At 42.7% G+C, this 13,678-nt stretch overlaps 1 protein-coding gene across 2 annotated transcripts in view; it reads left to right on the forward strand.

Moving 5' to 3' along the window:
* The window catches only part of SLC14A1 (solute carrier family 14 member 1 (Kidd blood group)), a 28,299-nt gene extending 20,906 nt beyond the window's left edge, over nucleotides 1–7,393 (forward strand). For both annotated transcript variants that reach the window (XM_004059359.5, XM_063699188.1), the window contains 2 exons: nucleotides 3,269–3,318; nucleotides 4,671–7,393. In XM_004059359.5, coding sequence (XP_004059407.3) covers nucleotides 3,269–3,318; nucleotides 4,671–4,844 — 224 coding nt within the window. In that variant the 3' untranslated portion in view covers nucleotides 4,845–7,393. The remainder of the gene's footprint in view (nucleotides 1–3,268; nucleotides 3,319–4,670) is intronic.
* The last annotated feature ends 6,285 nt before the right edge of the window (nucleotides 7,394–13,678 follow it).

Genomic DNA, 13,678 nt, shown 5'->3' on the forward strand with positions numbered 1-13,678 from the left:
TGGTAGCACGCGCCTGTAGTCCCAGCTACTCAGGAGGCTGAGGAAGGAGAATCACTTGAACTTGGAAGGCAGAGCTGCAGTGAGCTGAGATCATGCCACTGCACTCCAGCCTGGGTGACAGAGTGAGACTCTGTCTCAAAGAAAAAATTATCGACTGTAGGTTGTTCAGTTTGTTGTCCTTCTTTTATGGTATTTGCTCTCCTGGGATGTCCCCTTTCCTTGTCCTGGGAGCTCATGTTTCCCTCAGGATATCAGCTGTTTGGGAGAGTCTCTGGGCAGAGATGGAAGCCCAGGTTGGAGCTGCATTTTTCCTGGTGCATCTAAGGAAAAAGGGGTCCCATGCCGCAGGGTGTAGAACCTCCATTGCTCAAGGCCGTGGAGATGGTGACTGTGTAGACATTTTATATGATAAGTCCCCTTTTGCTGGGGGAAGTTCAGATTGCTTCTAGTTTGAAATCATTACAAAGAGTCCTGAAATGAATATTTTTGGTACAAATGTCCTTGTGTACTTTGTACAAGCATTTCTGTAAGAAAGAAGATTCACCTTCCTTTCAAGAAGCTAAATTGATGGGTTAAAGGGAATGCCAATTTTGATTTCAGTGGATGCCAACTTCATCTCCAAAAGAGCCATGCCAGTTTCCACTGCTGCCAGCAGTGTGTGAGAGTGCCCACTGGGCCCCCACAGGGTACAATCAGACTTTTAAATCTCCGTGCATGGATTTTTGAGACAGATCTCCAGCCCCCCTTGGAAAGCGAATCTCACATGTAAAATGCCACAGCAAGTTTCAGCTTGTCCACATCACCCTGATACTGCCAAACAAAAGACCAACCCTCTTAGCCAACGTAAATAAGTGACAGACATTTATTACAGAGCTGTTTTTTTATTAGTCCCCAGTGACTTTATCAGGAAGTGGACTCAGGAAACTCTGACAGAACCTGGCACTGCTGTCTTTCTGGCCTCTAAGCCAGAGCAACTGCATGGCCAGAGAACAGCTCAATGTTGTTGTTTTACCAGTGGAGAGTGTAAACACATTGTGTATCTCTTCCCAATGGTTGAGTTATCACAGTGGGACTCACCTGTGGCAGTCCATTGGAAGGGACACTATCCAGGAAGAGCTGAAATCCAGTTTCCCCTTCGGTACTCAAGGGCCTTTTCTTCCCTCAGCTACCAAGAATGCTGTCAGGGTCATTGCCTACAAACTGATGATGCTGTGCAGAATTGCCCCTCTACTGTAAGGCTTTCCCGGTCCTACTTGGCGAGTCTTAATTGACATACCTACCATTAAATAATCTATCACTTGTACTATGGAGAGAAAAGCAGCTTTGAATTGGAGATCACTTCACAGCAACATAACAGTACGAGACGTAAACGTGCCAAAAGTGAGCCTTAGAAGTGTAATGGATATTTTAAAAAGAGAGAAAGCAACAAGGCCTCATGTGCTCAGGGGTGGTGTTGTGGTAGAGGGGGCACTCAAGAGATCAGGGACAGAGGGCCCCAGTGCTTGGCAGAGGGCCAATGAATAGTTGTTAAATTAATTGATTAAATTTCAACAATGAATGAAATTGGTGTAACCAAGGAGAGAAACCCTTCTAAGCCAAGCCATGAGCACCCTTCTGCTCAGAGCAGTAGCTCAGTCCCATGGTGAAAGAGATGCATTTACAGCTGTGTTTATGGAAATACAAGCTCTCATTTGAGATTCTTCACCTCCCAGTAAGGCAGATCTTCAAGGTGCCTTTTTACAGGTGATGAAACTAGATTCCAAGACAGTGATTTGTTATACAACAAATAAAATGGCAGAGCTGGGATTTGAAACCAGTACTGTTTCCAAAGACCAGCCTTTCCCACTAGTGTGAGACAACTCATACGTGAAAGAATTTGATATACTATTGAATAAGAAACACCAGGATAAAAAGACAAAATATTGGTAAAAGGACAGAAGTCTATGGTAAAGTAAATGAGGATCACAGAGCCTCTCCCACCATGTCTGCCACATCCCCACACACCAAGATAGCTGATGTACCAGACATGAAGATGAGATGGTGAGTGTGTCTCACGGTGAGCTCCGGTGGCCCAAGTGGCTGTGTGGCCATTATATGAAGGTCATTCTTCAGGCTGTCCCCATGAAACCTGAGGGCTTCCCTGAGCCTCTGTGAGCCTTCTCTTCAACCAAAACTGAGGAATAGATAATTAGCTGGTTGAGATCTTTGCTTTTGTTGTTTTACATTGAAAGTCACCCATATACTCGAATTACTGATTCTACAATTTTTTGGCCACTCAAAGCAAATAAAAACATAAGATGTTGGCTGGGCGCAGTGGCTCACGCCTGTAATCCCAGCACTTTGGGAGGCCGAGACGGGCAGATGACAAGGTCAGGAGATTGAGACCATCCTGGTTAACACGGTGAAACCCCGTCTCTACTAACAATACAAAAAAAAAAATTAGCTGGGCGTAGTGGTGGGCACCTGTAGTCCCAGCTACTCGGGAGGCTGAGGCAGGAGAATGGCGTGAACCCAGGAGGCGGAGCTTGCAGTGAGCAGAGATCATGCCAGTGCCCTCCAGTCTGGGCAACTGAGTGAGACTCCATCTCCAAAAAAATAAAAAAATAAAAAAAAGACGTTTATTCATTGATTTTAATGGTATTGGAGAAGATGTTATCAAGGGGAGGAATCTCAGGTTTGTGTTCAGTTCCTGCTGTTCTCTGAGTTCTTTCCTTCTTATTTTGTAAACGTGGTTTTGTTTTGGTTTTTAGTACACAGGCTGCCAAAGCAAGCACTATGATTTTTTGTAGCTGTGAATTCAATTCATTAATATGAGAATCCTAGATGCTATCTCAAGAAACATTCATAGGTTTCATTTTAATTCAGCTATGCTTGGATAAAACATCAGAGAAATTTATTTGCCATGGAAGGCCTTTCCCTTAAGTATTAGCAATAACAACAAAATAGTAACCATAAAAAAACTACCTTTATTGAGCACTTACTGTATGCTAAACACATGCATTATTTCCTTTCATCCTCATACCAACACCATGAAAAACATATTCCTCTTACTTCCATTGTACAGGTGAGGAAATGGAGGCTTGAAACAGAGCCCATGGAGCTCCTAAGTGATGGAGCCAGGATTTGAACCCAGGACTGCTGACTTTAGGCTCATGCTTGTAATCAGGGCACTGTGCATTCCAGGTGATTCATATTGGAAGGCAGCCTTTCCTGTGATTAAAAGTGCATCTACGAAGCATTGTTCTTTCCCTCCTTTTTTTTTCTGTAGCCCTGTTCACGGCCTATCTTGGAGTCGGCATGGCAAACTTTATGGCTGAGGTGAGTTTGCTTTAGTCTCACTTTTCATTAGCATAATTGACCAGCTCACAACTATATGGGAAATGCTCCTGAAGTCCACTGGGCTGGCATCCAGTGGCAGGATCCATGACCATGAGAAGCACTGCTCTCCCTTCTCCTGGAGCTCCCTGGCCTTTCTTTCAGCATCACAGCAAACTTTAGTCCAAACCACAATCACCCAGTATGTTACAAATATCAGATTGCTTGGTTTAAAAAAAAATGAAACGTAGGTTGTATAACATATTATCAAGTTCAGAGTCTAACTCTGAGTGATAAGAAGTAGACTTTAGGATATCTTTTACTTAAACAGAAAGCCAGATATTCCATTGCAGGTGATGCAGGGCCAGTTTCTGATAGCTTAGTCCTTGTTGATGTGGTCATGGCTGCTAAGGAGTCAAGGCAGTATCTAGCCCTTTTGGCAGCAGCATGGAGATTTTATCTGGGAGGGTCCTTAAGGAGACACAGTGTCTTTCTGGTAGAAAGCCAAAGTCCCATTACACACATGCATGATGGAGAGTACATCAGAGCACATGGGGCCCTTCACACGTCAACAAAGAAGGTTCACAGGCATCAGTCCCTGGACCCAAATGGGCAAGCTGCACACCAGAGTCAGCTAGGAAGACGGAAAAATATGGAGCCTTAGGCCCTGTCCTTTGGTATTTCTGATAGAGTAGGTCTTGTATGATGCTTGAACATCTGTGTTTCTTTTAACTCCCCCAGATGATTCTGATGTGCAGTCAGATTAGGGTACCCCTACACTCCATCACACCCCAGGGAGGTCCATGCATCGGGTCAGAGCTAACCAATGGTGTATGCTCAGAATTGTGTGAGTTTCCATGAGCAGCACAAAGAGGACCTACCCTCAAGGAACTTAGAGTCTATTTGGGAGACAGAATGGAAAGAAACAAAGCAAGTCAAGTCTAAGATCTAGACCAGGCAGAAGTCAAGGTCAGAGAGGTCACTGTGGGCTGGACTAATCAGAGAAGGCCTTGTGGACTTGAAGACTGGTCAGGGGCCATTTGCAGTTTGCAAGTGTCATCTCTGTCAAATGTTCTCTTGGCACATCTGGTGCAGGAAGTCTGAATATATGAGAGGGAGAGAAAGACATACAAGATAGAGATAAAAGTGGCTGCCCTAAAGAATGGATGTCAACATTCCAACAGCTCAATGCCCTGAGATTGTAAACTCAGTCTCCACAAGCATGCACAGAATCCAGAGCAATGCCGCCAGTGGTTCATCCCCCTGGGCTGAATGCAAGTAGAGGGGGATGCTTTGTGCAGCTCAGCTGTCAGATGGGATCTGAAAGGAGTGTGTGGCTTTCTCTTCTTCCCCAGGTTGGATTGCCAGCTTGTACCTGGCCCTTCTGTTTGGCCACGCTATTGTTCCTCATCATGACCACAAAAAATTCCAACATCTACAAGATGCCCCTCAGTAAAGTTACTTATCCTGAAGAAAACCGCATCTTCTACCTGCAAGCCAAGAAAAGAATGGTAGAAAGCCCTTTGTGAGAACAAGCCCCATCTGCAGCCATGGTCATGAGTCATTTCTGCCTGACTGCTCCAGCTAACTTCCAGGGTCTCAGCAAACTGCTGTTTTTCACGAGTATCAACTTTCATACTGACGCGTCTGTAATCTGTTCTTATGCTCATTTTGTATTTTCCTTTCAACTCCAGGAATATCCTCGAGCATATGAGAGTCACATTCAGGTGATGTGCTCTGGTATGGAATTTGAAACCCCAATGGGGCCTTGGCACTAAGACTGGAATGTATATAAAGTCAAAGTGCTCCAACAGAAGGAGGAAGTGAAAACAAACTATTAGTATTTATTGATATTCTTGGTGTTTAGCTGGCTGATGTTAACAGTATTAAAAATCAAACCCCATAAACCAACTAAGCCTTATGGAATTCACAGTCACAAAATCGAAGTTAATCCAGAATTCTGTGATAAGCAGCTTGGCTTTTTTTTAAATCAATGCAAGTTACACATTATAGCCGGAATCTATATCACAGAGGTGCAAGCTGACAGCAGAGCTCAGTCCCCACTTCCTGCAAACAATGGCCTGCACCCTATCCCTTGTGTGTGTGACATTCTCTCACGGGACAATGTTGGGGTTTTGCAGACTGACAGGACTGCAAGAGGGAGAAAGGAATTTTGTCAATCAAAATTATTCTGTATTGCAACTTTTCTCAGCGATTGCAAAGGATTTTTTAGGTAGAGATTATTTTTCCTTATGAAAAATGACCTGTTTTAAATGAGATAAAATAGGAGAAGTTCCTGGCTTAACCTGTTCTTACATATTAAAGAAAAGTTACATGCTGTATTTATGAAATACTCAGCTTAGGTATTTTTACTTTAACCCCTAAATTGATTTTGTAAATGCCACAAATGCATAGAATTGTTACCAACCTCCAAAGGGCTCTTTAAAATCATATTTTTTATTCATTTGAGGATGTCTTATAAAGACTGAAGGCAAAGGTCAGATTGCTTACGGGTGTTATTTTTATAAGTTGTTGAATTTCTTAATTTAAAAAAGCTCATTATTTTTTGCACACTTACAATATTCTCTCTCAGAAATCAATGGCATTTGAACCACAAAAAAGAAATAAAGGGCTGAGTGTGGTGGCTCACGCCTGTAATCCCAGCACTTTGGGGAGCCCAGGCGGGCAGATTGCTTGAACCCAGGAGTTCAAGACCAGCCTGGGCAGCATGGTGAAACCCTGTATCTACAAAAAATACAAAAATTAGCCAGGCATGGTGGTGGGTGCCTGTAGTTCCAGCTACTTGGGAGCCTGAGGTGGGAAAATGACTTGAGCCCAGGAGGAGGAGGCTGCAGTGAGCTAAGATTGCACCACTGCACTCCAACCTGGGCGACAAGAGTGAAACCGTGTCTCTCAAAAAACAAAAACAAACAAAAACAAAAACAAAACAAAACAAAACAGGTAAGGATTCCCCTGTTTTCCTCTCTTTAATTTTAAAGTTATCTGTTCCGTAAAGTCTCTGTAACCAAACATACTGAAGACAGCAACAGAAGTCACGTTCAGAGACTGGCTCACACCTGTAATCCCAGCACTTTGGGAGATGGAGGTAAAAGGATCTCTTGAGCCCAGGAGTTTAAGACCAGCTTGGGCAACATAGCAAGACTCCATCTCTTAAAAAATAAAAATAGTAACATTAGCCAGGTGTGGCAACACACATCTGCAGCAGCTACTCAGGAGGCTGAGGTGGAAAGATCGCTTGTGCACAGAAGTTCGAGGCTGCAGTGAGCTATGATCATGTCACTGCACTCCAGCCTGTGTGACCGAGCAAGACCCTATCTCAAAATAATTAATTAATTAATTAATTAATTAATTTAAAAAGGAAGTCATGTTCATTTACTTTCCACTTCAGTGTATATCGTGTAGTATTTCGGAGGTTGGAAAGTGAAACGTCGGAATCCTGAAGATTTTTTCCACTTCTAGTTTGCAGTGCTCAGTGCACAATATACATTTTGCTGAATGAATAAACAGAAATAGGGAAGTAAACCTACAAATATTTTAGGGAGAAGCTCACTTCTTCCTCTTCTCAGGAAACCAAGCAAGCAAACATATCATTCCAATTTTAAAACCCAGTGACCAAAGACTTTGGAACTATGAATTTGCAACTGTCATAGGTTTATGGATATTGCTGTGGAGAAGCTCAATTTTCAGTGTTTGAACTGAACCCTTTCTTGTTAGGGAACGTGTGAAAGAAGAATTGTGGGGAAAAAAAAGCAAGCATAACCAAAGATCATCAGCAGTGAAGAATCTAGGCTGTGGCTGAGTGAACCAGAGGCCTCTAAAATGGACCCGAGTCGATCTTCAGAACGGGGATCTACCATGCAGGAGCTTCTCGTGCTCACACAAATCTGTAAATGGGAACATTGTACATTGTCAAATTTAAATGATATTAATTTTCTCAAGCTATTTTTGTTACTATTTTCCTAGAATTGAATATTTGCAGGGAGCACTTATACTTTTTCCTAATGTCTGTATAACAAAGTTCTATGCAAGTACATGAATAAATTATGCTCACAGCTCAGTTTTGTATAATGTGCCATTTATAGCCATCACGTATATGAACAATCACAAGCATAAGTAGGTATTGCTTATGTTGCATGTGCTAGGATCCTTATTCCTTTCTTACACTTGGTAATAGCACCAGATGTATAGTTGAGTAAACCCTTTTCAATTTCAGATTGGCAGGCCCGTCCCCTTGGGTATCCTCTCAACTATCCATTATTCTTTCAACTCCGGGATGAGAATGAATAACTGAGGACAGTTGTTCAGGACATGCTCCTAACACTTTGAGATCAATATCCGGAGAGCCACTTCTATGCATTCCCAGACAGGCCCTGGGCACCCCCAACAGTGCCGACCCTGGGCCACAGCATGCCTCAGGGGTCAGCTCTCTAGGACAAGCCACTTGTCAGAATGTTATCTCCTGAGGCTGAAGCCACACCCATGCTTGTCTCTTCAACAGAAGCACTTCTCTTCCACCCCCTTTCACCATAGCTGGCAGATTTGAAAGAAAATATGGTAAGATGAGAAATTTACTTCAACAAGTTTGAATGATAAGTTTCAAAGCAGCCCGAAAAGGAAACTAAAGAAGCCATAGTGGGGTCTCCCTATTGAAGTGCCCTCTGTCATAACAAAACTTCTCCTACCTATGGTTTCAAGGTAAATTCAAATAAATTCTCCAGAGGGATCTGGGCATTCTATGTCTTCTTTTATCTGGGGGAGAAACAACAGGTTGTGAGGCTCTTATGCTAAGGACACTCTGTACCTTTAGGAGCTAAAGGCGCCAACTTGCCTGTTACCCATGATACATGATTAGCACGGAATATGTCAAGATCAAAGCTAAGTTTTACAAGAAACCAGGAATTTCTAAGGAGCCTTCTTATTAACAATTTTGCAAGAATATTTTTGTGGTTAGTAAACATAAGATAAGATTTCATGCACAGGACTGTTTTCAACCTTTCTCCTTATGTAACTAGTTCCTTCCAAAAGGCTTCACTGTTTAGTTTCATCTTCTTCTTTAATCTGCATTGACAACTCCCAGACCATTAGGAGGGCTTATAGCTTCAAGGCTGTAGAGTGCCACTGGCTAAAGCAATCAGCAATGCAGATCCTGAAGGAATTTAAGGCTTAATAAATGAATATATTAAATAATAGACTTTTAAAGAATGAAATATAAGTATAGCTGCTTTCACAGCTCTTAATTAAACTATAAAGTAGATGCAGTAAATCAGATCAGACATGTGCAAAGTCACCTAAAAGAAAAAATTGCTCCCAGGACTGACCTAACCTTATTTAATATTAACCTGGTAGGTGTGAACATATCTAAAGCAAGCTTAGGTCCACCTGATGGGGTAGCAAGTCAACTACTGAGGCTCAGGAGGAGGAAAACCTAGGAAGGGGGTCTTCAGTATTGGAACTTAGGGTGGGACAGGTGTCAAGGGTGAGCTCTGTGGCGGAAATGGCACTGGGGTATTATGGTTTAGTAAACTGAACTATATAGACCAAGCAACTAATGCTCCTTGTCCAATCCTGTACTCACAAGCTATTTGGCTTCCTATGTAGACTTGTCGTACAGGGTAAAAACACATGTGTCCACACTGAGGAAGGGAGGTTTAGGCAGAGATCTAAGGAATAGGCAGGAGGTGGAGGAAGGTGGAGTGTGCAGGGAACAGTACCCTTGGCAAAGGGAAACTTGTGGATAAAGGCCTTGAGACAAGGAGATTGGTGCTTTCAAGGAGTGAGAAGATTGCTGTGGTGCATGAAAGGGTGCTGGAGTGAATTCAGCAAGCCAAGTGGGAGGCCATTGCAGTAGTGCAGGAGAGAAGTGATGGTGGCTTGGACTTCAGTGGTGATGGAGAGACGTTCATGGATATGAGAGACAGGAGGCAGAATCACCAGAACTCTGTGATGAGTTGATTTGCAGGGTGAGGGAGGGGGAGGTGTCAAGGATGGCTTCCTGATTTGTAGCTTGGGCTACAAGGTGAATGGTGGTGCCACACCATCGATGGAGCACTGAAGGGTCACTTCTCCTCTCATGCTGCACATTCTTCCTCGCCAATCCCATCCTTCTCATGCTTCAATCCAGAGCTTATCTTCAACTCCCTACAGGGACTGTTCCAAAAGCACTTCCTCAAACTCAACATATCCAGGACAAAACTCATCTTCTTCAACTATTCTTCTCTCCCTCCCATGTTGACTCATGGAGAAAGGTAGCACCCTCCACCCGAATGGGAAAGCCAGAAACAGGATGCCATCCTTGACCTCATTCTCTCACCTGCAGGAAATAGTTAGCCAAGGGCTGAGGGTTCCACCTCCTTGATAGCCCCCATTCATTCATTTATTGAATGACTGTTTACCACATAACAGGAACTGTGACTACAATAGTGAACCAGACAGCCATAGTCTCTTCCCTCACAAAAACTTTATGAGGTGAACTGACAAGTAAAGGAGTAATATAATATAGTGCAGTGATGATAATGAGTAAGAGACAACCAGGTAACAAGTTTGAGGGAAGAGTATGCCAGTGACCTCTTTCTTCTAAAAAACGAAGACAGTAATATATCATTAAGTACCAGGCATCCATAACAGTTAGGATGCCTTTGCCTGCAGGTAACAAAATACCTGACAGAAAGTGGTTAAAACAACAGGAATTTCATTCCTAAAAGTAGGAAGTTCCAGATTTTGTGCTCAATGATGTCACCAAGGGGTGCAATTTCTTCCCATCTTCCTCATCATTCTCAGCATCCTCAGAAGGCTCCACTTTCATCCTAGAGCTTGTAGCCTCACAGTTACAACATGGCTGCCTGGTTACAAACATCACAACCACATCAAGAAGAAGGGGGGCAAATAGAGTTGCAAGAGGGCCATTCTCTCATGTTTCTCTTCTTTATCAGGGAGGGAAGTCTTTCTTAGAAGCTCCTCTAAAATAATTTCACTTGTGTCTTTTTGGCAGAACTGGGTTGTATGGCCATTCATGGCTGCCTAAAAAATCTGAGAAAGTAGGCATCTGGTATGTAGCTTCTCTCGTAACAGATGAACTCTGCCATATTGGAGCAAAAGCAAGAGAAATGGCAATTGGACAGGCAGCCAACATGGCTGCTACAGTGGTATATAGTACCACCATATAGCATGTAGTTCCTATGTGCCCACACAAGAGAGAGACATAGTGATAGGTTAGACTGTCTATTGTGGGATTCACAAAGGGGTTTGGAACAGAAATCTAGACCAAGACCTTTTACACAAGAGATTCTTTGTGGAATACTTGCTGGAATATTCCCAGAGTATTTTGGGATACCCCAGACTCATACAAGGTTGTATAACCTCTAACTAACAAGATTCTAAGCAAAGGATGAGATGTGATCATGCTCAGGTAACGAAAACTTAGGGTCAATTCATGTTCTAATTAGTTCTCTTGATCTAACAGTTACGGCTTATAAATCATTCCATGTTGGAAGCCCCACCGGAAATAGTTGAGGTTCAATTCAGTTACAGCTCAATGAAGTCTGAAAACAAGTGTCCAACATTTTCTGGTTCATGGTTTAAAATAGGTTTCAAATAAACAATGAGGAAGCCAGTTTCCTGTTTGGGTTGGGTCCATTGGATCCTAGCCCATCAAAGCTTTGAATTATATTACAATGACAGGCAAGGACTAGAGGGGGAAGAACTGAAACACAGAGGAAAGTTGGCACAGTGCCAGGAAACCTGGCTAAAATTAAGTCCCTCAGTCCAAAGAAAACAATGGCAGCTAGGACATGAGTCAATGGTCCAAGTGCAAGCACATTTGGGGGCAACAAGAGCACACACAGGCAGGCCATGGAACTGGCCAACCCAACAAGAAGGTCTTTCCACATTCTGAGACCCCCCCCCGATGCTGGCCTCTCAATGAGAGGGTAGATCTGTACTATTGAATACAGTAGCCACTATCCACGGTGCAGCACTTGCAGTGCAGCTGGTCCAAATTGAGATGTGTTCTACACGTAAATTGCACACTGGGTTCCCAACACTTATAACAAAAAAGGAAAAAAATCTCAATAATTGTCTATATTAAATTTTGAAATGACAATAAAATATATTGTTAAAATTAATTTCACCTTTTTAAATACATTTTTAAGATGGCCACTTTTGAAAATCCAAATTTATACAAATAACTTGCATTTGTGGCTCACATTGTATCCCTATTCAACAGCACTGGGCTAGACAGTTCCCCAGCCCAGGGTTCTTAGTGGTTTACAAAGTCTCCATAGCAACTTAGATGGCACTGAGCTGTTGGAACTCAAACTTCTGGAGAATTCATTCATTCCTCCCTCAGAAATAATGCATGGAAAAGAAGCCTTTCTTCTGTCACGTTGTGGAGACAGAGCTTACTGATTCTGGGGTCTCTATATCAAATTCATCAGTTCAAAGATTCCTAATGTCAATTTAAGGTAAAACTGTGTACTTTTCCAGGAGGGCTAAATGCTGTGCACCCTGAGGATGTCATTTCTTAAAATAATCATAACATGGCTACAGAGTGAGGAGACTGGTTTTCCTGCATGTGATATTAAGTTATTCTGAAGGCAGTACCTAAAGAACAGCCTCAGAAACACTTGGCCCTCAGACAGCACTACTGGGACAAACAGGCTGCCTCTCCATTTGTCCATGTGCAGGATAACTCTAACCTGAATGTACAAGTGCTCATCAGTCATAAGCTATGAAAAAAGTGAAGTACCTGGACATAAGGCAATAGGGAATAGTGGGGACTGTAGCCAATTGAAGATTACATGCTCTCGCCTAAAATCATTCACATTCAGATTTTTTTTAACACTATGCTAACCAAACAAAGCACATTTGGGAGATGGATTTCTTTCGTGGGCTCCTTTTTGCAAGTTCTATTTCCAGGCAGCTTTTATGAATGCGCTACAATGCTTCACAACCAGGGGCATTTATCAGAATTATGCCTGAGGGCCTTTGAAAAACTTCAGTTATTCCCATCTCTTCTCAGACCTCCTGAATCTGAATTTCTAAAGTTTCAGGGGACCTGCCCCAAAAATCACGTAGGTTCTTTTCTATTTTCCTAAGCGTCGGCTGGCTTGAGAAATAAAGGGACAGAGTACAAAAGAGAGAAATTTTAATTTCTGGGCATCCGGGGGAGACATCACACATTGGTAGGATCCATGATGCCCCACAAGGCACAAAACCAAGCAAGTTTTTATTACGGATTTTCAAAAGGGGAGGGAGTGTGCGAATAGGTGTGGGTGACAGACATCAAGTACCTAACAGGGTAATAGAATATCACAAGGCAAGTGGAGGCAGGGCGAGATCAAAGGACCACAGGACCGAGGTGAAATTAAAATTGCTAATGAAGTTTCGGGCACCATTGTCATTGATAACATCTTATCAGGAGACGGGGTTTTGAGATCAACCGGTCTGACCAAAATTTATTAGGCGGGAATTTCGTCTTCCTAATAAGCCTGGGAGCGCTATGGGAGACTGGAGTCTATCTCACCTCTGCAATCTCGACCATAAGAGACACGTACGCCCTAGGAGGGCCAGTTCAGAGACCTACCCCTAGGTGCGCATTCTCTTTCTCAGGGACGTTCCATGCTGAGAAAAAGAATTCAGCGATATTTCTCCCATTTGCTTTTGAAAGAAGAGAAATATGGCTCTGTTCTGCCTGGCTCACTGGCAGTCAGAGTTTAAGTTTACCTGTCATATTCCCTGAACAATTGCTGTTATCCTGTTCTTTTTTCAAGGTGCCCACATTTCATATTGCTCAAACACACATGCTGTACAATTTGTGCAGTTAATGCAATTATTGCAGGGTCCTGAGGCAACACACATCCTTCTCAGCTGTTAGGATTAAGAGATTAAAGTAAAGACAGGCATAGGAAATCACAAGGGTATTGATAGGGGAAGTGATAAATGTCCATGAAATCTTTACAATTTATGTTTAGAGATTGCAGTAAAGACAGGCATAAGAAATTATAAAAGTATTAATTTGGGGAACTAATAAATGTCCATAAAATCTTCACAATCCACGTTCTTCTGTCATGGCTTCAGCTGGTCCCTCTGTTTGAGGTCTCTGACTTCCTGCAACACTAAAGGTACTACAGATGATTCGAAAAGTGAAAGGAAAATAAATCTCGAGACCCCAAAATCATTAAGCCAAAGGGAAAAGTTAAGCTGGGAACTGGGTCACGCAAAACTGCCTCCCCTTTGGTTCCTAAATTGGATGGCTACAAGATGAAAAGCTACACACTGCCCTCATATTTTGCCCACAGGGAAATCCCTAGTGAACTCCAAGATCTTTGAAGTGTTTCTGTTAAAA

Source organism: Gorilla gorilla, chromosome 17, assembly GCF_029281585.2.
Source record: "Gorilla gorilla gorilla isolate KB3781 chromosome 17, NHGRI_mGorGor1-v2.1_pri, whole genome shotgun sequence".
NCBI lineage: Eukaryota > Metazoa > Chordata > Mammalia > Primates > Hominidae > Gorilla > Gorilla gorilla.